The sequence below is a fragment of the Penicillium subrubescens genome (genome assembly GCF_028828155.1).
Source record: "Penicillium subrubescens strain IBT 31985 chromosome Unknown utg000002l_segment0_segment0, whole genome shotgun sequence".
NCBI lineage: Eukaryota > Fungi > Ascomycota > Eurotiomycetes > Eurotiales > Aspergillaceae > Penicillium > Penicillium subrubescens.
In genome coordinates, this window is record NW_026643152.1 from 7,084,697 (window position 1) to 7,104,996 (window position 20,300).

The 20,300-nt window shown below is 46.9% G+C and overlaps 3 protein-coding genes across 3 annotated transcripts; 2 read left to right on the plus strand and 1 right to left on the minus strand.

Moving 5' to 3' along the window:
• Positions 1-10,454: 10,454 nt before the first annotated feature.
• Positions 10,455-12,409, plus strand: N7473_003884 (ferric reductase family protein; the record flags this gene model as incomplete). The annotated part of the gene is made up of 7 exons (XM_057149824.1): positions 10,455-10,642; positions 10,695-10,821; positions 10,875-10,894; positions 10,947-11,239; positions 11,299-11,883; positions 11,942-12,336; positions 12,395-12,409. The coding sequence occupies 7 exons, from the start codon at positions 10,455-10,457 to the stop codon at positions 12,407-12,409; spliced, it is 1,623 nt and encodes a 540-aa protein (XP_057013478.1).
• A 1,606-nt stretch (positions 12,410-14,015) lies between these two features.
• N7473_003885 (uncharacterized protein) lies at positions 14,016-15,632 on the plus strand (the record flags this gene model as incomplete). Its single annotated transcript, XM_057149825.1, has 1 exon — positions 14,016-15,632. The coding sequence occupies one exon, from the start codon at positions 14,016-14,018 to the stop codon at positions 15,630-15,632; it is 1,617 nt and encodes a 538-aa protein (XP_057013479.1).
• A 727-nt stretch (positions 15,633-16,359) lies between these two features.
• On the minus strand, positions 16,360-20,228 carry N7473_003886 (GRAM and VASt domain-containing protein; the record flags this gene model as incomplete). Its single annotated transcript, XM_057149826.1, has 2 exons — positions 16,360-19,738; positions 19,807-20,228. 2 exons carry the CDS (start codon positions 20,226-20,228, stop codon positions 16,360-16,362), a joined length of 3,801 nt encoding a protein of 1,266 aa, XP_057013480.1.
• Positions 20,229-20,300: the final 72 nt, after the last annotated feature.

Genomic DNA, 20,300 nt, shown 5'->3' on the forward strand with positions numbered 1-20,300 from the left:
TCGGGCATGGGTGTTACCCAATGTTTAGCTGCAGAAGCGACATGTGTCTTAAGACCCATATAATTCAAAACGACCAAAAAACACGGAGTACTGCCGAGTGAGGTTAGGCGGTGGTTCGCATTACTCCTATCAAAAGCTATCTAGGGATGGAAAAAGCAGCCACCGATCACATCAAGAGCCTTGCTTTCCATCCGTGATATATCCCTTGTTCTGGATGAAAATAACAATAATAATATTAATAATAATAATTTAGGATAACAGAATTCGTTCTAAACCGAGAACGACCGTAGGGAGCATCTGGGTCTTGGTATCTGAAGATTGAGCGGATATTGGGACAGGTCGGTGGGAGATGTCGCCTGCCTTAGATAGAGTGCGCTCCCTAGCAACACCAAGGATCAAAAGAATGAATAGGAAGCATGAGGCTAGTAATAGTAACTATATCTTTGTAAGCGAGTAATTACCGAAATTAAGAAAGGTATCGGACTAGTGGTATTGGTGAGCAAGGCTATCGAGCCTTCAAGAATCTATGCTAAAGTGAACGTAATACGCCGATATAGAACCCATAAATAAAAAAAGCTCTCATTCTAAATTTCAGATTTCATGTACTCCTCATGCCCATTCTTATTCATTACCGCTCTATGAGAATACAAAATACAGTTTATAAACTATAGAATCGAGGTTTGATGGTTTGCATCCACCGTCTATACCTTTTCTGGAGGGAGTGTTCAGGTAGTAGATGAAAACATCACACCCTTTATCTGATAGAAGAAATGACAGTAAATTGCCAAAGTTCCAGGCAAAGCGCAAAAATCAATGCACGCCGCGCAGTTACTGCAAAAGAATTCCCCAAGTTTTCAAATAGACATCGGTGCCTCTAGTGCGGTCATTGTAGCAAGATCTCTTCGACAAGAACCCGGTGCTTCTGATAAGCGCAGTCTTCTCCGGAGAAGGTATACGGGGATGAAGTACAACCGAACTCAAGCGTGCGAGAGGGCACATTAACAATTGTCTTCCCAGCCCTGTAGAGAGTAAAAATGTAGCTGAAGAATCTCATCCGCTCCTGCGATAGACCAAGCTCCTCGTTGCGAATTTTGTTCCACCAATACCAGTACCAATATGGGTCAGTGGGAAGGCACACTGCCTGCCTAACTTCCGAGCTAAACTTGACTCGACAAGGCTTCGAGGAAAGAGATTCTGTCTTATTTGAATGCCGCTCCTTTTTCGAACAAACTAGACAAAAACCTTCGTTCCTCGTCCTGTTTAACGGATCACCTTGAGACGAGATCAAATGGGCAGAATTTGGTGAGGCGAGTGTTGAGTATTCCGAGCTATGTTGTTGGGGGTGGAATCGCGTCAATGGCCCGTAAAGCCAAGTAGTATCTGAATCCTTGTCCCTGGTGCTGTTAGCTTGTAGACCAAGGCTTTTCAGAAGAGAAGGTACGTCACAGACCATAGGATTATTGAGGGAGGGCAGCTGAGCTGACTACTCCTCTCTTTAGCCCAATTCCTCCATAGAGCATATTGAAGCCGGTGGTAGCGTTTGAATTCTAGCTTGTGCTGACGAATATACTTTGCCGTTGCGAAGAGATCCTCTTCTTGCCACTTAAAGGACAGGTAGTCAACATTTTGCAATAATTGTTGATCCATGGATTCCAGATATCGAAACACTTTCGTCCGTCAAGCAGAACAGGTCACTAAGTCCACAAGAATCCCTAGGATGCTCTTTATACTGAATGGTATGCCAGTTTCCGGATCTTCATTTTCTAGAGATCCAGATACGGGCACCGGATTTACTTCTCTACGAGACACGAAAAGAGCCTTTTTATCATATTCAATATTTTCAAAAAATATCCAGTATACTTGATCCTGTATAGTGCGGACGTATTAGGGATTTTCTGACACATTCTTTTGTGGCCTTATCATATCTGGCAGCCAGTATGTGCATTAAGAGCACTTACAATCTCAAATACGTGCCCCTTGATAGTTCGTTTGCAGCTTTCGAAAGAGGATCTGACGTGAACGCCTAGACATTCGCATTTTTCTACAGGCCTTTGACTGAAAGCATTAGTTGGATCTAGAAGACCGTTGCGCACTGTTACATTCCGTAATAAAAGGCAAAAATACCCGCCAATCATGTGGAATATCTTGGACGGCTAAACAAACTTTGCACATTTTTAGTATAGAGTCTATTTCAATCCCGACTGCAAAGTTATATTACGACTTTTGATGTCGGCATAGATTACCGAAATGCGTTTCTAACGTCTAAGCGTATCCGCTCACCGGAAACATAAATAATGCTTGTGTCTCAGTTCAAAATACGTTATCTGACCCTCACTTACCATTGAAAATTCAACCTCATGATTCCAGTGCCTAACCGGTTAATATCCGCCAGGCCTTGCTGTCTGATGTTTTAGGGCGGTTTTCTGCTTCAGAAAATCCAACGCTTCGTCCACTTTTATTTTATGTCCCGCAAGTGTAGAGATGCATGACTTTCCATTATCACACCATAGTCTCTTCCTCTCCAGTATTGATTAAATATTAGCGGTAAATTCAGAAGAGTCTTCACCTCCTCTGCGAGTCTCGGAACCACACTGAGGTGTACATGGGATATCTTGCCATAGACTTCTCCGTTCTTTCTCCGCAAATCCTCCCTCTAGTTAGAGCCGAAGGCAAGTGCTTCTTGACCCTATCGTGTCACGTGCGAGATATCAAAGACTCCCATTGCGAGGACATCCTTTTCTTAGATTCTCAGGTCTCGGTCCTTATATTAACGTTACTGGCAAGCGATTTTACCAAGAATTCTGGCGGTGATTTTCCCCTCTGAGGTTGCTCAGATATTTGAACACCGGGACTCGGGTGAAGGGTGGAGTCGAATCCAATGCTTCATCAGTGGGTGTATCGGACTCAGGCTCAGAAGAGTCATAATCTTTGTCCATAGAAGATTCCTCGGACTGAAGCCATTGATTTGTGAAGTGTATGAATTCAATTGAGCGCACGGAGAATGTCGCAGTTGAAGATACCAAGGAATCCGCCTGCTGGCTTCGAGTAAATTTTGTCTTTTCACGAGATCTGGTCTGTATATAGTGTTAATTGACGATAACTGTTCGGTACATATAGACTGTACCTTTCGAATCGCACGCCACAGAATTTGTGTTCGTTGATATAATCGGCTCAAGAGAGTTGAAGTGTAGCTATTGAAGCTTCGCCGTACCATCTCTAGCCAGTGAATTGAGCCTAGTAATTCCGAAGTATTAAGTAAGACTCTTGCAATAGCCCAGACGGTAGCTCGACGAGATATAAGCGGTGAAAAGGCTATTCTAGTTGTAACAAAGCTGTGATTTCAGGGAGTTGTATTTGAAAAAAAATCCGTGAGCGCAACTTCTTATACACACCATAACGTAGGCTTTGATCTACATTCCAGTACTAAATCTTAGGGTCGCCATACATTCTAAAAGAATTTATTAGAGCTCCTGAGATATACCAACGAAACGGCGGCCAACGGAAGAGCTGGTTCTATGCATCAAGAAGCTCGTCCAGGGTACGATGAATGAGAAGAAAATTTTGACGTCCACCAGCTTCTACATTGCGCATATATATAATATCTTTTCAGAAGCGTGTGACCAGAGATAATCATTGTGAAGGGAGTCCGCTGTAACAATAATTAATCTGATACAAAACTAAGCGTGCTGCCCTTGCTTCGCTGTTCTTTGGGAGAGTTCCGCTGAGACTATCACTCTAACAGATTCGGAATAAGGGAGCGTCACTTTCTTTTATTTGACAGGCTCGGCATTCCCTATGTCACTGTACCCTATAGTTTTATTACGTGCGGCTCCTGTCGTAACACTTTTACCATGTCTTGTGGATCTAAGTAAGTTCCGTACGTCGGGGGAGGCCGGGTGATTTCCCCGTCCAATCAGCAAGCCCCGATGAAGCCTTAGCTATCTAACAAGGAATGTCACCCTTTCTGAATGATGATTTCACTTAGTGCGGGGAGTACATGGTGGCTGGCATTATCCAGTGGTCTATAAAGTTCTAGAACTGCCTATGAAAGAAGCACAGATAAGGCGAGACAATGTAGCTCCTATTCTGCCAGTTGAGTTCCATGACATTCCATGTCATGTCTCATGCTTTTCTCGGGACATTTTTCGAATAAATAACACCCATAGACCTAGATCTGGTTGCTCTATGGCTTCTTTGTACTTGATTTGGGAGATAATCACAGCCTTACACCTGCCTTACCTGACTCCATTGACAAAATATTACACACCCTTTTCGCTCACGATGCCTATTTACGAGCTCCCTCCACTTCCGATAGCACAACATTTTCTAGAGACGACCACGGGGGCCTCCCGTCGAAACAACTTAGCAGAGTCATGTGCATCTAATTCGAGAGCCCATGACGACCCCTCCACTCGCAAACCGCCCGGAGTACCAAGTTTACTCAAGGATTACGAAGATTCATTTGATATAATGCGCAAAATGCGAAGAGACTTATTACAACATATCTCTACTTCATCGTGCGATGGGCGTTCGCGACAAAAGAGAAGTGATAACCTTGCTCTTGATACTGAGACACCAAAGGGATAGCAAACAATGGTCGGAAGTTACAGTTTCCTCCCACCCTAAAAAAATGTTTCAAGGGTGCTGTGTTCGGGGTTGCTTTGCTTCTTCTCCCATCTGTACCGTTCTATCACTTTGTCAATATTTGTTCCTCGGATTCTTGTTAGTATTTGAGCGAGAGAGATCTGGCTTCTTGCGATAATTAACAATGAATTGGAACTTTAAGGTCGGTCAGCCATTTTGTCATAAGTGTTTTACGGAAGGTTCCTTTCGCATTCAAACAAAAGAGATCTCAGCCCAGTGGATATGACCCTGTCTTCCTTTCTTCTCCATATTTAGTGAATGTACAGATTTGGAACCTGTTATATCGCCTGGCTACAGTATAACCAAGTCTCCTTTGATCTCTTCTTCTAGTCGCCAGCTAAGCAAAGAGGTGCGTTGTACGTATTCTCTAGCTACCTAGCGATCCTACACTTAAATAAGAGAAGGTCTGTTCGCACCAGGTGGGAACAGGCCTTCTCTCAAACTGCTTAAATCAATATTTCGACGTACAAAATCGTTTACTATATCTATAACAACGCCACCTTCATAGTCGGCCTGGAATATCCGATTACGGTAGTATACATAGTCAATCTAATAGTATCGCTCTTCTAAAACTCTTGAGAGTACATTCGATTACTCAAATTTGTCGAATACAAGGTATTTCACCTATTAAAAAGGTGATTCCTCTAGGCCTACATTTAAGCGCGATGTCATTCACTAATATATCACCCCATTCTCCAAAGTTCTCAACCCATAATCACCCCATAATCACCCCAAGACTTAATCCGACGCCGATTTTGAGCTCGGGGCTCATTGAGTTTGACTGAGTACTATAATGGGCTTAAGCACAGCCCAGCAGACCGGAAGCTCTGTTCTCCACGCCTTACGATCGTATGTGATGCCGACTAGAAAAGAATATATCCGGTCTATTCATTTACTACGTTATGACACTCCATGCTTGGCCTACTAGGCTTCGTCTTCGGTGGATGCATCTAGTACTAACTCATGTAATTTCCAGGTTAGCTTGGTCAGTGAGTGCGTATCTATACCTTGCCTAGAATGTTCGTCAGGGCTGTATTCCTCTTGCAGCATCTAAATTTAAGATCTTACTTTAACTTGAACCAGCATGCTCTAACTCTGTGGCATTTCATATATCCGCGGCATATGGTCTCTGTAGATGAGAATTTACCATCTCCAATGTTTCTACCCATTTCGCCTGCTTTGGACAAGTAAGTTCGTTCAATAACTTTGGTCACACTTTGCAATTGTTTCTCCACTCAGTTTATACTAGATCATACAGTTTTAATCTGCCCCTCTGTTATGATGGATGCTTCGTGGAACTGCCAGAGGCCCTGTCGTATCAATATTGACTCGTCAGCATTATACCTTCGCAGGAAATGATGAGAATGGACTTTCCAGTCGAGTCAGACATAATTAGATACCTTGCTATCATCCCTTCCCTGCATAACAGAAAGTCTTGGACACTATAGAGCGATTTCACCGGACCCTTGTTTTCGGAGGTCGCCTAGGATTCGTGCCGATAATGCGACTTGAATCTTAAGACTATGATGTTTTTGGATTACTATCATATTGTCGACTATACCGAGGGCCTTTTCATTAATATTAATTATAGTCTCAATTAAATCACCTTCCGGCTTGCGAAAATGAAGATATGCGCCTATATCGTATAAATCAACAGATAGACAGAGCCTCCGTAGCGTATTGCGTTTTATTAAGGTGCCTTTATGCTAAGGGTGTGCTCAGTGAGCAGATCAGTGAGCTTACATGATGCTCACTGATCAGGTCAGGGCGTGGTCAGTTCTACTAGGTCAGTAAGCAAAAACGGCGAGGGGTTGAGCACTAAAACGGAAAAGCAAAGCCACGATCTAGCATAGGAAATCCGGTACGTAGGTAGTAATAAGATGGAGGTTTTGAACGTGGTGTCCAGGACGTCCCAAAACACTAGATGACGTTTCTGTAGTCACAGAGGGTGTACATGCCTATCTGGATCCCATCTTGGCACGTTTCCATAAGGTCGATATATATCCACAGGATTGAGAAAATCATTGCGTCCCCGGCAAAACGTGGACGCCGTCAGGGACGAACTTCATACATGTAATTACTCCGTATAGTATAGAGGCATTGACGGGATAGGGGTACAAGCTAGCGTCAGACTGGTTAAAGAGGCTGCTTATAGACCGACGAGTATGTGCGTCTAGAAATATCATAGCGACCTACCGCGATGTTCTGAAATTTGGAGGTATCTGTGGTAGCTTTGAGATTCGGTAACTGTTAAGTCAGCGCTTTTCTATGTCTGATAATTATTTTCTCTAAAGCGTATTGAAAATGAATTCCTGTACTCAAAGCTTAATGAGAATTGAACGCAGAGCATAATTGGATCAAAGCTGAACACGATTTTAAAGATCCTTGAAGCACATATGGTAAGTGCTAGAACCGGAGCTCGACAGGTGTTTGAACTCGCACTCGAGCTACAATCTATCGATCGCATCACGAATGAGCCTAATGCGGACTGCCAAGATTTGCAACTTCGAGGATCGCTTTTGCAAAATACCTCAGACTTTTCCACTGGGATATTTTCACCGCAACCTTTCACAATGTGATGCACTCTCGGCTCTGCAAAATATTTAGCTGTAGAGCTTCTATTCGTAGCCGGAAACACGACAGCTTGATCAGGATGTGACCAGCTTATTCGTGAGCTCTGTGTAGCTAGGATCTCCTAGGGCATAGAGCAAAGGATTGCGATAAAAATTAGTCGCAATATCTACATAGTCGGGGTAGTGGAAGGCCAAGCTTGCAGCATCTAGTTGCGCTTCGGTATAAGTCCAGTTTAGACTGTTCTTCGACCAGAGTACTTCTGCCTAGCCTTTTGTGTCGCTGGCGAGTGAGCTGTACCCCGGGGGTGTGAGGAATACGTAGTAATACTATTTGACTAGGTAAGAGCTTAGGGAGGCAATATTCCAGGCTGTTGCTCGATTTTCAATAAGGTAGGAGTTTGCGGCGACTATTCCTGAGTATCTCTCTGGCCATAGGGCCGCTGCAATATTGACGACAACAGTGTTCTAGTTATAACCTGCAAAGATAGCCTTCTCAATATCGAGAACGTCCATCAAGTCGATGATGTCTTTGCCCAGGGCAGCTTGTTCTGCGCTACGCGGTGTCGTCGTTGACAGGAAAGTCGTATTGCCAAATCCTCGAAGAGACGGACAATAACGCGATCGCCTTCTTTCACGAGCTTTGGGACAACATCGACATAGGTGTTAATGGAATAAGGGAATCCATGGGCAAGTATGGCGACGGGGGATTTGGAATCCTTAGGCGCAGAATCATAGTACTTAATAGAAAGCTTTGGTGGTTTCGTATAGTTGACAGGGCGTAGAGTAGGCAGAGCCACACCCCGCTCCGTTGCTGTTGTCGGTATAGTTGCAGCAGTGGCTGTAAGAGAGGAAGTAAGTGAACTTAGGAAGAAGAAGCCCCTGAATATGTAAACTGTTCGTATTGTGAAATGTAGTAGTTTGCTTTACAATGGAAGAACGTCTGTCTAATATTCTCTCTTAGCACCCGTAGCGAGCTGTATATATTTATACACAGGGACTGCAAGTGAGTTTTCGTTGCCTAAACGATCGGGCTACCTATTTAGGTATTGTTGTGGACGCCCCCCCCCCGTTAGCCCGCCCTACCACCTCGCCTCTTAGGCTAGTGCTTATTCTACAAAAAATTATGACGCCTTAGCCCTGCAAACTGACCTGCAAGGCCTGCTCTTCATCTAACATCTTACATCTTTTGAAATCCCCGAAAGTTGAGCCGGTGACACTATTCCTGTCCAAGCCACGCTTACTAGGATCTGCAAATACCTAAGTCAGACAAGCCAATTATCGATAGCGGCGATCAGATATATGTAAATTGCTTGGCTGCCTAAATCGAAGGCTTAGCAAAATTGTATCGTAGCTAGTGGGCAAGAGTTTAGGTAAAGCATTCCGCACTTTACCGGGTCTATTACTACCGTAAGGCTCTATAAGTTTAACACAGAACACGACAAAACTTGAGAGGCATGTTCTTGGTTGCGTTTGAATTGTCACGTCCAAGGATTATGCCTAACGATCACGAAAGATGATTGGAGTCACATCGAGAAGGAGTCTAATAAAAGGAACTATGAAGTGTATCTTATTAGACTCTATAAGCTGATTCCTTGATAAAGATCAAATTGCGGTTTTACGCATGGGCACTAGCACCTCTACGGCTTGACTATGAGAATATGGCCACAAGATTAGCTTAATAAGATCTAACGTAGCAAGTTATTGTAGACTTAGGTCAAATGGTAGTTTTCCTGCCGATTTCCTTTCTTATCAGTTCTCAGGCTCGTTCGCTTAGAGGACTGTGTATTTAAAATTTAGCCTCGTTTGCGCACGCAGCGTGGTTCTGAGCCCAGGATGCTACTGCCGTAGGCCCAGTCGGTTAGTCGGGTATGCAGATGTCAAAAATACGGGGGATAGCAGTTACTGTTGTTGGCTTGACAGCAATTTAGTCTTGGAGGTATACAACTGACTGCGGTGTTGGTACTTCAATTCGGACATAAGGCATAGGAGCTCACGTTTTCAGATCATGTCTGGTCGACAGCCATTGTGTTGGGATTAGACGAGGATACCGAAGTTGAAGAAGACAGTGAGATGTGAAATATTGGACTTAAGTGGCTAAAAGTACTACCGTTACACCTTTGTCTTTGACAAATTAAAGGCACAGCTACTTTGTTTATGGAAATTTACTATCTAGATGCGGGATTCTTCTGCAGGGGACCGAGCCGACATTCACAATGAGAGGCCGTGCCGAAACTACAGTCAACAACTCGCAGATAGAATTCCTCCGTCATCATTTGACGAGAAACTGCAGTCTCTTCTCGGTTATGCGGCATGCGCTCTGGCCTGCAACTCCATGAAGTTGCCCGACGAGCCCGATGATGTCACGATCACGGCCAGGTTGTAAAAAATATCTCTTCTACGCTTTGTCTTACCCGCCTCTCTGTCAATTTGCCCTCGCCTTTTCTTTGCTTACGGAGCTCATCACCCAGTCCCACCAACATCTGCAGTTCGGCCACAACTTCATATCTTCAGACATCTCACAATGTCAAGCACAGGAACGTTTCTGTTATAGCTATTTTGATCATCGTTCGCCTTATTTCAAACCCGAATTAACACGAGCATATGCCTTGCTATCGCCTAGTATCTGCCGCCAACAGGGAACAAAGGATGGGACTACGCGCGCGGAGGCAATGGGCAGAAAATAATTCTTAACATATCCGTGTAGTCAAATAATCAGTATACAAGCATCATCTTTCGAACTTACTTGCTTCGGTCTGCACAACGACTCCTGCCATAATCGGAAAGTATGAAAGGGTAACGTACAGAGGCCAAGCGTGGGTGGCGTAGGGTATGATTAGTACCAAGCGGGGTGCGCGAATTATTCACGTCCTAGGTAGATTGAGAGCAAAATAGGACTTGACTAACTGCAGAGAAATACAATAGAAATTGGTAAATTTAGCCCGCCGCTCGTTTTGATCACCTTTGTATTCAGATGACCTTGTGCCCCATGATACCTAGATGACCGCTGACGATCGCCAGGGCTAATCGCGGGTGGAAGAGCGTTCTGTTGGCTCAATTTCCATAGGTCAATCCCGAAATTCGAGATATTCCCTCACAATTTAATGGGGAATAAATCCCCGGTATCCTCCAAAACAAATGCGGATGCCTATACCACATATTTAAAAACCCTCTGCTGGTCCATGATTCTGGCTAGAAATTCTAAATCTACCCAAGAAGCGCAACTGATCGGCTGACGTTATGTACGATTCGACCCAGCTTAAAGACGTACTTCTTGCCAGGGATATCTGGGCTACAAAGCACTACGCGATCGCCATGGGTGGAATCATTGGTTGCTTCGTTGTGTGCCACTGGTTGAATATAACATACTTCAAATATGGCCAAAGAAAATCAGGCCCAATCGTTCAAAGTATCTGGCAGTTTCAAAGGTAAGTTTTGAAGAGATTTGTTTAACTAAAAGATATATTAATACAAATCCAGAATGGCACAGCGATTTCTCAACAATGTAATTCTCAGCACACGCTTATACAAATTTTTGATCTACCTTCTCTACTGGACTATTAACTGCATTCTGCTGCTGACAAATCTCACTTGGGAAATTCTTATTGTCGGTATCCTCTCTCAATATGCAAGGAGATACGGTTTGCTGACGTCGAATAGATTGGCAAGCGCTTCGGCTGGTATGAACTAGGATGCGACTGACACGTTAGATTATACTCACAAGTTAACTAGGATAACCGTGGCAAACCTGACACTTGTTGTGTTTCTTTCCCTGAGGAACACACCTCTAGCTCCACTGTCAGGAAATTCCTATGAGAAGGTACGCCCGCTTCACAAGGTCGCCGGCTACACAACCATCTTCTCCGCCCTCATCCATGGTCTTATATCCGTGATAGCATATCATGAACACGGCCACATAGACAAGTTCAAACATCCCGAGAACGTTGCTGGTTTAATTGCCGGCTTCTGTTTGCTGATAATGGGGATATCATCCATGCGATGGTTTGTTCGTCGAAACTATGAAGGTCAATACTCCTAACTACCGTAGGTGCGCTTCAAACTATAAGCTGATGAATCTCTACAGCTTTCTACATGATTCACGTTGGCTTTTTTATGCTAGTTATTATTGCTCTAGGCCTGCACCGCACCGACTTTGCAGAGAGCACAATCAAGATCAACATCTTCATTGCATGCTTATGGTTTACAGACCGGCTTTTCCGCCTTGCCAAAACATGCTGGAACTTCGTCGGTAATTATGCGATTCTCACTCCGATGGCCGATGGGGCCGTAAGAGTCAAACTTCGGCGTTCACTTGCATGTCACCCTGGGTCGCACGCCTTCCTATGGATTCCGTCTATCCGTTTGCTAGAGACCCATCCTTTTACACTTATCTCGAATAGCCCAAGTGAATTTCTAATTCGCGAATACGACGGTTTTACCAGTTCTCTTTTCAAGGCTGCACGGGAAAATCCTGGCAAAGCCTGGCGTTGCTCCGTTGATGGGGGCTACGGGCAGGTCCCGGACTTTAAGAGATTTGACCGGGTTGTCTTAGTTGCTGGTGGTAGTGGTGCTACCTTCACCTTCTCTATCGCAAGCAGTATTGTAAGAGAACGGAAAGCTCGGGGTACTACTGTGCAGATTGATTTCATTTGGGTTGTGAGGTATGCTGGTTAGTTTACTGCAAAAAACTCGCTCGTTACTCACAAGTCATGCTCATCGTGGACTAGATTGCTTGAACTGGTTTGCTGAAGAGCTCAAAGAACTCCGAGAGACCCCCTTTGTCAATTTAATAATTTATGTCACCCGCAATAATGTCATTTCAGAGGACGCCTCAATTCCAGAGATGATTGAGGCCAATGGCTCTGAGAATATCGCATCGTCAGTGATTGGCGACATCGAAAAGGGACAAAAGGAAAATGATAAGGAAGCTTTCCCTGCCCCTGAATTCAGGAAGGGCCGTCCGGATATTCCGTACCTACTCACCGAATGTCTGTCTCGCTGCTCAATAGAAGATCGTGTCGGCGTTGGTGCTTGTGGCCCATCTGATCTTCTGGATTATGTCCGTGAGGGCGTCTCTCGCAAGGCGTATGATCATGGGCCGTCGATTGCATTCCACTATGAGGTGAATCCTTCGTCGTCCAGTCAACATTCTGTTCGGCTCTTTACTGACTCCAGATTAGGACTTCCGTTGGTAAAATGGAAGTTTACGAATCGAGATCAAAACATACCACTAGGATCTTTCAGAGTGTGTGGATTAGTACTGAGAGCGGAGGTCCACGCGACGGTTACCGGAACAGCCAAAAGTTTATAGAATTAGGGTAGACAACAAGTAAAACTGAAGACGTTAGGCGTTGTCCTGTGTGATATAAACATATATCAGTCCACATAGAATTGGGGACAACATGACATCCTTCTCTATCCAAGAAATCAGCATAGAGTGAAGTGAGATACTAATGAACATCGTATTTGATTCGCGCTCACTCATACTGACTGAAACTGTCTATGAATCAACCAATCAATCATCCGGCAGGTGTGAAGGGGCTAAAGTAAGACTTGATTCAATCTAACTAGGCCAACATGCTGTTTTCGACAATCTTGAGAATCAAAAAGGAAAAGAATTAGTCCCGTCTCTTATGTGCCACGGTTCTGTCTCTGACGAATCGTGTAAAATCCTGTCTGCCTATCACGACGTTGTACGGCCATAGGACATGGTTACACTGCCGGGCTTTGGCCCGTTACAGCAGGTTCCCAGGAGCAATCTCTTCTAAGAATTGTAATCCGTGGAGATTGGGGTTTGACCAGGGATGCGTTCCGATCCGTGTGCTCAATGTAGAAAGAAGATGCCCAGAGTAAGACTTGCGGTCTTCCAGTATGTTCATGTGATATCTCTTATTCTTATACTAGCTCCTCTATGGGCCGTGGAAATCAGTAGGCAGGGGTTCCCAGGAGCACACAGATGATTCAATAGGTTGATCTACCATTATGCTTCACCGAGGAGCAATCACTTCAAAAAATGAAACATCATGTTGTTGATGCCAATGTATTTGGATGGGACAGTGGGGCGAATCTGGAGACAAAGAGCTTCACGTGGATGGGGCTAGCGTATTGCGTTTTATTGGGGTGTCCTTATGCTCAGGGTGTGCTCAGTGAGCAAGTCAGAGCGCCCAGGGAGCAGATCAGTGCGAGCTTAAATAATGCTCACTGATCAGGTCTGGGCGCTCAGAGGCGTGTCGGTTCTACTCAGTGAGCAAAAGCGGCATGGGGCTGAGCACTAAAACGGAAAAGGAAAACCAAGAATTGGCATAGGAAATCCGGTACTTAGGGGTATGTCCGCTGACCTTGAAGCACAATGCAAAGTTTATATTCGAAATAGCAATGAACATACTTCATTGACTACCCAAAGTTTAAAACCGCGCTTCGTTGACAGCCCTATATTCTTGCTTAATCCCTGCCCACTGCGCCGACCTCTGCTGACTCCAGCCGAGGAGTGCCCTGTCTGGTGTCAAGAAAAAAGAAGCGGGGCAAACCGGAAATTTCTAAGAATTAAGGGCAAGGCCAAAGGTTCTTACCAGTCATTTGAACTGAAATTCTAGTCCGATTGGACAGCTTGATATGGCTAACATTCTTGATGATGAACTGGATATGTGCGGCGCGTCGCTGGTATGTTGTCCAACATTGAAACCTGGAGAGGGCATATATACCTACTCTCAGTAATTTGTAATAGCTTTTTGGAACTGGAAAAGAAGAAGCAGCAACCATACTCGACCAATTCCAACCGAAACCACCCACGACACATTCAAAATGCGATCTACCGACGACGACTCCGAGAAAGACCTCATCACCAACTCTCCCCCCTTGAACAATCTCTACCCAACAGCAGAAACAAAATCAAATTCGACCGCGGCCATGCTTCGCGTATCCTTATGGGTATCCTTCGCAGCATGGATTGCCAACTTCGACAACGGCTACACAGGCACCATCCTGATCATGCCATCATATCGAAAAGCATTTGGGACTTGTTACGAGCTCATCGATCCAACAACTGCCCAAATAACAGAACTATGCTCAATAACACCACTCCAACAATCCATGATCAGCCTGAACTACATGTTCATCGGAATTGGAGGAGGTCTATCAGCCTTGACGGGCAGATACACCGGCCGCCGTGGTGCGATCCAAATCGGATGTGCCCTTGCTATCGTTGGCGCAGCTGGAATGTTAGGAACTGGCAATGGTACTCCGAAGACCTTCTTACACTACATGGTGTGCAAATGCATTAGTGCTATTGGTATTGGGCAGCTTATCTCTGCTTCCCTAGCCTATGGCTCCGAGTGTATCGTTGCCAGCAAGCGCGGTCTCGCACTGGGACTATACAACGTCGGCCTGGCACTTGGCAACCTTGCCTCGTCTGCCGTGTGTGCAGGATCTGCACGTCTCGAGCCAGATAATAACTGGCAATGGAAAACGCCCATACTTGCACAAATCCCCCTGGGAATCATTCTCGGCGCGGGCATTTTGATGTTCCCCGAGTCGCCACGATGGATTCTCAACAACAATGAAAACAGGGAAGAAGAGGCCCGCAGAGCATTCAGTATCTTATATCGCATTCCCGCCGATTCCTTAGCGATTACCGCTCAAATCGAGGATGTCAAGGCACATATCAAGGCTGACCGTGTCAATGCCGCTGCATCCTCTTGGTATGAAATTTACACGAAACCCCATTTCCGGCGGACGTGGACGTCGGCGTTAATTATGATCGGTCTCTCGATTACTGGTATTCAATTTGTTCAACCCTATGCGACGACCTTCCTCAAGGGCGTGGGTATCAGCGATCCCTATCTTATCAATGTGATCATCGGTCTCTGCATTCTCGGTGGATCAGGTCTTGGTCCCTTCCTGGTGGAATACCGAGGACGACGGTTTACTATTCTCTCCGGGTATAGCGCCATGGCTGTTTCTATGTTGATTCTATCTTCGGTCAGCACTGCACTTGGAGGAGTTGGCGCCTCGAAGATCGTCGTTGTCGTCTTGCTTTGCTTATGGTCCTTCGTCTTTGGTGGAACTATTGCACCGAGTGCAGGCCTTGCCTCTGTAGAAATGCACAGTGTGAGGCTTCGAACGTACGGACAGGCGCACACGACTGTTCTTTACGGCATCTTTTCTTTTGGTGCAACTTTCTGGACTCCATATATGCTGGATGCAGACCATGGTGATATGGGTCCTAACGTGGGATACTTCTACGCGGCTGTGACTGTAGTCATTGGAGTCTTGGTTTGGTTCTTGGTGCCGGAGACTGCTGGTTTGACTCTAGAGCAGATCGATGATGTCTTCGACTCGGGCATTCGGCCCTGGAAGACTTCCATGACAGCAAATAGAGCCATTGTCCGGGCCAAGGCTCAACAATTAGAGATGCAGTAGCCATGGCCATGATAAGGGGAAGCATTAATTAACAATGTCAATGTGATCAAGTTTTGCTATACATACGATTCTCATTCGAGAAAACCTACAACAGATACGAGGGGACCAAAACACATGGTGTGGACAATGAATGGATCTATATACGCTAGTTTGACAGTCGCTCAACATATAAACACCCAGATCGAGCGGATCAGAAAAAAGAAGGGCAAAATTGCACACTAAACGCTCAGACGCTGCCCGGTGGAATAGCAAATGAACATGCAAGGACTTGTTTTCAGGGGAGACTGTACAAAGTAGAACCCGCACAGTAGGTAGAAAAAAAAGAAAAGACCGCTTGCAAAACCACGCAAGGAAATGTTGGCGAAAAGAAACGGCAAGTGTCAGCCGTGATGGACAAAGTAGTTGGGACTCATGTACATGAAGAAAGCTTGGTGGTGCCCTTGAATGGTATCAAGTGCGGGGTTTGAATGAATGACTGTCGATAAGTATTGAGGTGAATGAGAGTGGTGGGAGTCATCAATAGCCAGAGCGCTAGACTTTGCTGCGAATTTCTCCTTGGAAGGAACCAGAAGGATAGACAAAATGAGATAATATGTTCGATAGAGAGTGGTGATTGCGGTCGGGAGGCGTGTAGTATGCGGAGGGGTAGAGATGAGAAATAATTTGGGTAAGAAAGGGTACATTTGATAAGATGGCGAAGAGCTTATAGCTCGCTTCGGACGGGCTCTCAAGCGGGCATTCGCTCAGCCTTGCGGTTGCTCATCATCTGCTCAAGAATGTCAAGCCGCTGACGTGTCGTCCGGATAGCGTGATCCATCTCCCGATCAGAGACCTGCTCTTCACGAAGCCGTGCCATGAGATCACGCTCGTCCGCAGGGCTGACGCGTGTGCTTCGGTGGCTAGCATGGGCCTGGGGTGCGCGATGATGAAGTACTGGGAACGCCATTCCATCCATGCCCACTCGATCCTCCAGCCAGTTCCAAAGTTCACTCTCCTCACGTCGCCACATTTCTTCATATGCAGCGAGCCGTTGAGGAAGGTTGAGTCCGGTGAAGCCAACATCGTGGCCGAGTCTGGAAGTGGATGGGCTTCGGAAGAATGCCAAGTAGAGCAAGAGTCCCACAAACAGGAAAGCAATGTTTCCGCTCCATAGCGGTTTAAGAATGTCGGTCACTGGTTCGAGTAAACCACGAATTGGCTCAAGCAGACCCCAAGACTCGGTCTTGCTCGAGGGAGTATCCACGGCCGCCTTCGAAGAGGTACCCGAGGCATCATCGTTGGATGCAGCATCACCCTTCTTACGACGACCTTTGCCCTTACCAGCACCATTGGTGCGACCGCGAGGGACGACACCGACCTTAAGAGCCTTCACAAGCTCAGTGCCGAAGGTGGTTTGACCGTCGATCGCGCCCTTCTCAATGGGCCCCTTCAGCCAGCTCTTGCCAGTCCACTCGATGTTACAGGTCATCAGGAAGCGTGTTTGGTTACTGGCAGCCCAGGTGAAAAGGTACTTGGTTTTCGTGGCGAAAACATTGCCGCTAGGCACGTCCGGCGTTTGAGTGCTTAGGGTGACGAGCACGGCCTTCTCCAAATCCAAGAAGTCCAGGTTCTCAGTGCTGATGCACTTAGTCTGCTTAGGACCAATAGAGCCGGAGAGGGGTTTGATGTAGGAGTACTTCCTAATCCGGCTTTCATTGGTAAGGCCCTTCGCAGTGCCTTCAAACTGCAGTTCACCCGATTTTTGATTTTCCACAAGGAATTTTGTGATAAATTCTCCAGATGCTGGACCAAAGACAAGAGAGTAAACTTTGCCGAGGGGCGCAGGAATAATCTCATCCTTGATGACCTTTTCGTATTGCCCATCGGTCTCAGTGTACTCTGTGGGAGCGTGCGTGGTCGGGCCAGGGAAGTCAGCTTCTTTAGAGGCACCTGCCTTGTCACCATTCTTCGCCTCGCCATTGCCATTCGCTCCAGCTGCTGGCGCTGCCGCGTTGGCTAGTAGACCCGAGGTTTGTCGGCTCAATCCGGCCCGCCCTGGTAGCGACCTCTCACTTGCATTGGCACTGGCTCCAGCTTCAAAGAAGCTGTCAGCATTGTCGCCTTCTTCGTCCTCATCGTAGATCTCATCCTCGTCGGAGTCCTCGTTCTCCGAGTCATCGCACTCTCCCACCTTCTCAGTCTTGTCACCGGTACCATTGGTGACCCGAGTTCCATTGACCGAGCTCTTGAGAGATGGATGATTGATCTTCCAGATGTTAACCATAAGGTCATAGGTCGACTCACGACTTAGCAAACTTCGGAAAGTGTGGCGAGCATGCAGAGTCTGAATAGCAATTGCGTTGGGGAAGACCATAGCTGTGTTCTCTTTTTCAATAGCTACAACCTCATCGAAGCTGATGACAAGAGTTGTGACCCATCCGAGAATGTTGCTTGAGAAACAAATGTGGCCTTCAGATATGTAGATGCGACCGGCAAGAATAATCTCACGTTGTAATGCGCAGCTGTAGTCTTCAATCAAATAATCATCCTCAGGAACACTCCGGAACAACTGATGAAAGTCTCTATTCCGCTTCTTGCTGGCAACAGCAAAGCCCGTTAACCGAGGGACACTGGCGTTAACACCAGGGGCGCCAAGGGCCAGAGTGCTAGCACCAATGGCGCCAATTGTTGAAGCTGTCGCTCCGGAAGAGCCTCGGTGACGGCGCGCAAGTCGACTTCGTACACTGCCACTTCTCTTGATACCGCCGCTGCCAATATCCCCGTCAAGAATACTGCCACTCGGAGGGGTTTGATCACCAGTTATTGTACCCTCCTTGGGCAAAGACACTGTAGATTGGAGATCCAGGACATCGTCACTAGGAGCACTGATTCTAGCGGATTCGAGCTTTTCGTAGGCCATGTTGACAGCTCGGGCGGCCTGTTGATCTTCAAGCTTCGCTGCCTCTTCATCCCGCTGATACACAGCCGTATTTTTACGCTTTCCTACTGGTGTTGCTGGCTTCGAGACGTCGCCAGAGGAAATCACTTCACCAGGTGCGGCATCGAGACCCAGATGGCTGAAGTTCAAGTCTCCAGTGCCAAGAGTCTCTACAGTAGATGGTTTCTGCTCCTCGCCTTTCTTGGCTGCGTCTGAAGCTTGAGGAGTCTCCTCTACCTGGGAGTCATCAACGCCCGTAGTAGGGGTCTGGGAGATCGTACGGCTCTTTTGTTGAGAGGAATTGAGGCTGTTAGTGAACGAGTTTGCCGCATTCTGGGCCGCGGAAAAAACGGTTGAGAAAAAGCCGCTTTGCTGACTCGATCCAGGCTTTGGCGTCTTGCTTTCCTCCAAAGGGCTCAACGCAGTCACGGATGTAGACAGCTTACTGGGGACGTGAGCCGCGGAGGCAGATCGTACCCTCCGGTGTGAGATCATGTTACCAGAGGGGCTCACGGTAATACCAGCTTCTACTCCCGACATCGAATTCCGGGACGTGATAGATTCGGGTGAATCTGTTACAACATCCGACATGATTTGAGGATTGAGCGGGCGATACTCCGTGGGCGTTGGAGGAGTAACCGTGGTTGCGGGCGCCGGGATCGCAGTATGCGGAGGGGTGTTTGGTAACGGGCTCGCCTCCAATGATTTTTTCGGGGGCTTATCCTCTGTCAGATCTGTGCGAATAGGGACAGGCAAGGGCGGGGGCGCCTCCGGTGTTGCCTGTGCTCGTTTCGCAGATAGACTGCTCCGTCGACTGCTAAACAAGCTTCGCCCGCTTCGGCTGCCAGTCGACTTGGTTGAGGCATCATCGTTCCCGTTGGCATTCTTCTTATCCGACGAGCCAAACGCATCCTTGAGCCGTCGACCAGGTGAAGTACTGCGGCGCTTGCTACCCGTATCTGCCGGAACGTCCAGCGTCATGCTCGACCGGGTTTCTGGCCTCGAAAGGTTATCAAGAGGCTCGCTTGGAGCGAACTCGGACACCGTCGCACTCGGGCCACTGGCCGCAGATTCGGGGTCTGCTTGATCTGCTTCTGTATCCCTAGCGTCGACCGAGGTCGTTTCAATGAGAGGAGAGGAGGAGGTATAAAAACCCGTATGGGAGTTGTGAGAGGTGAGCGGCGGTGTTCTAATGCGGAGAAGAAGGAGTTAGTCTCAGATCCATGAGAACCTATGATCAAGACGCAGTTCGCATACCCCTCCGGCTCTGAATCATCAGTCAAGAGATTGATGACCTCGCCTTCCGGCGTGACCGAGCTAGCATTGGATGACAGGACACCGGAATTGCTGTTGCGAGATTCGTTGGACCGGCTCTGCTGTAGGTCTTGTTCCGTGACTACCCCGGGCACCGGAGGCGCATCGGAAACTATCTCGCTATTGTTGTTTTTCTTTTTCCTTCGTCGGCGCGAGCTGATGAGCTTGGAGAAACCGCTGGAGCCTGCCTTTGCGGAGTTCGGAGCTTCACCTCCTTGAGTTTTCGGTCGCTCATTGGAATCGATCGAAGAGCGACCATTGCTTCGGCCGGAACTGTCCATTGCTTCGGACTCTGTTGATACCGTCCAGGCCCGGCGCGACCTGCTGCCACTGCCTTTCAGGCTGGAAGATTCGGAGTCTGCCATGTGGAAGGCACGGTGTATCTAGCCCTGAGCGGGCACTGTCGAGTGAATGGGGAGTCGCGAGACAGATCACCG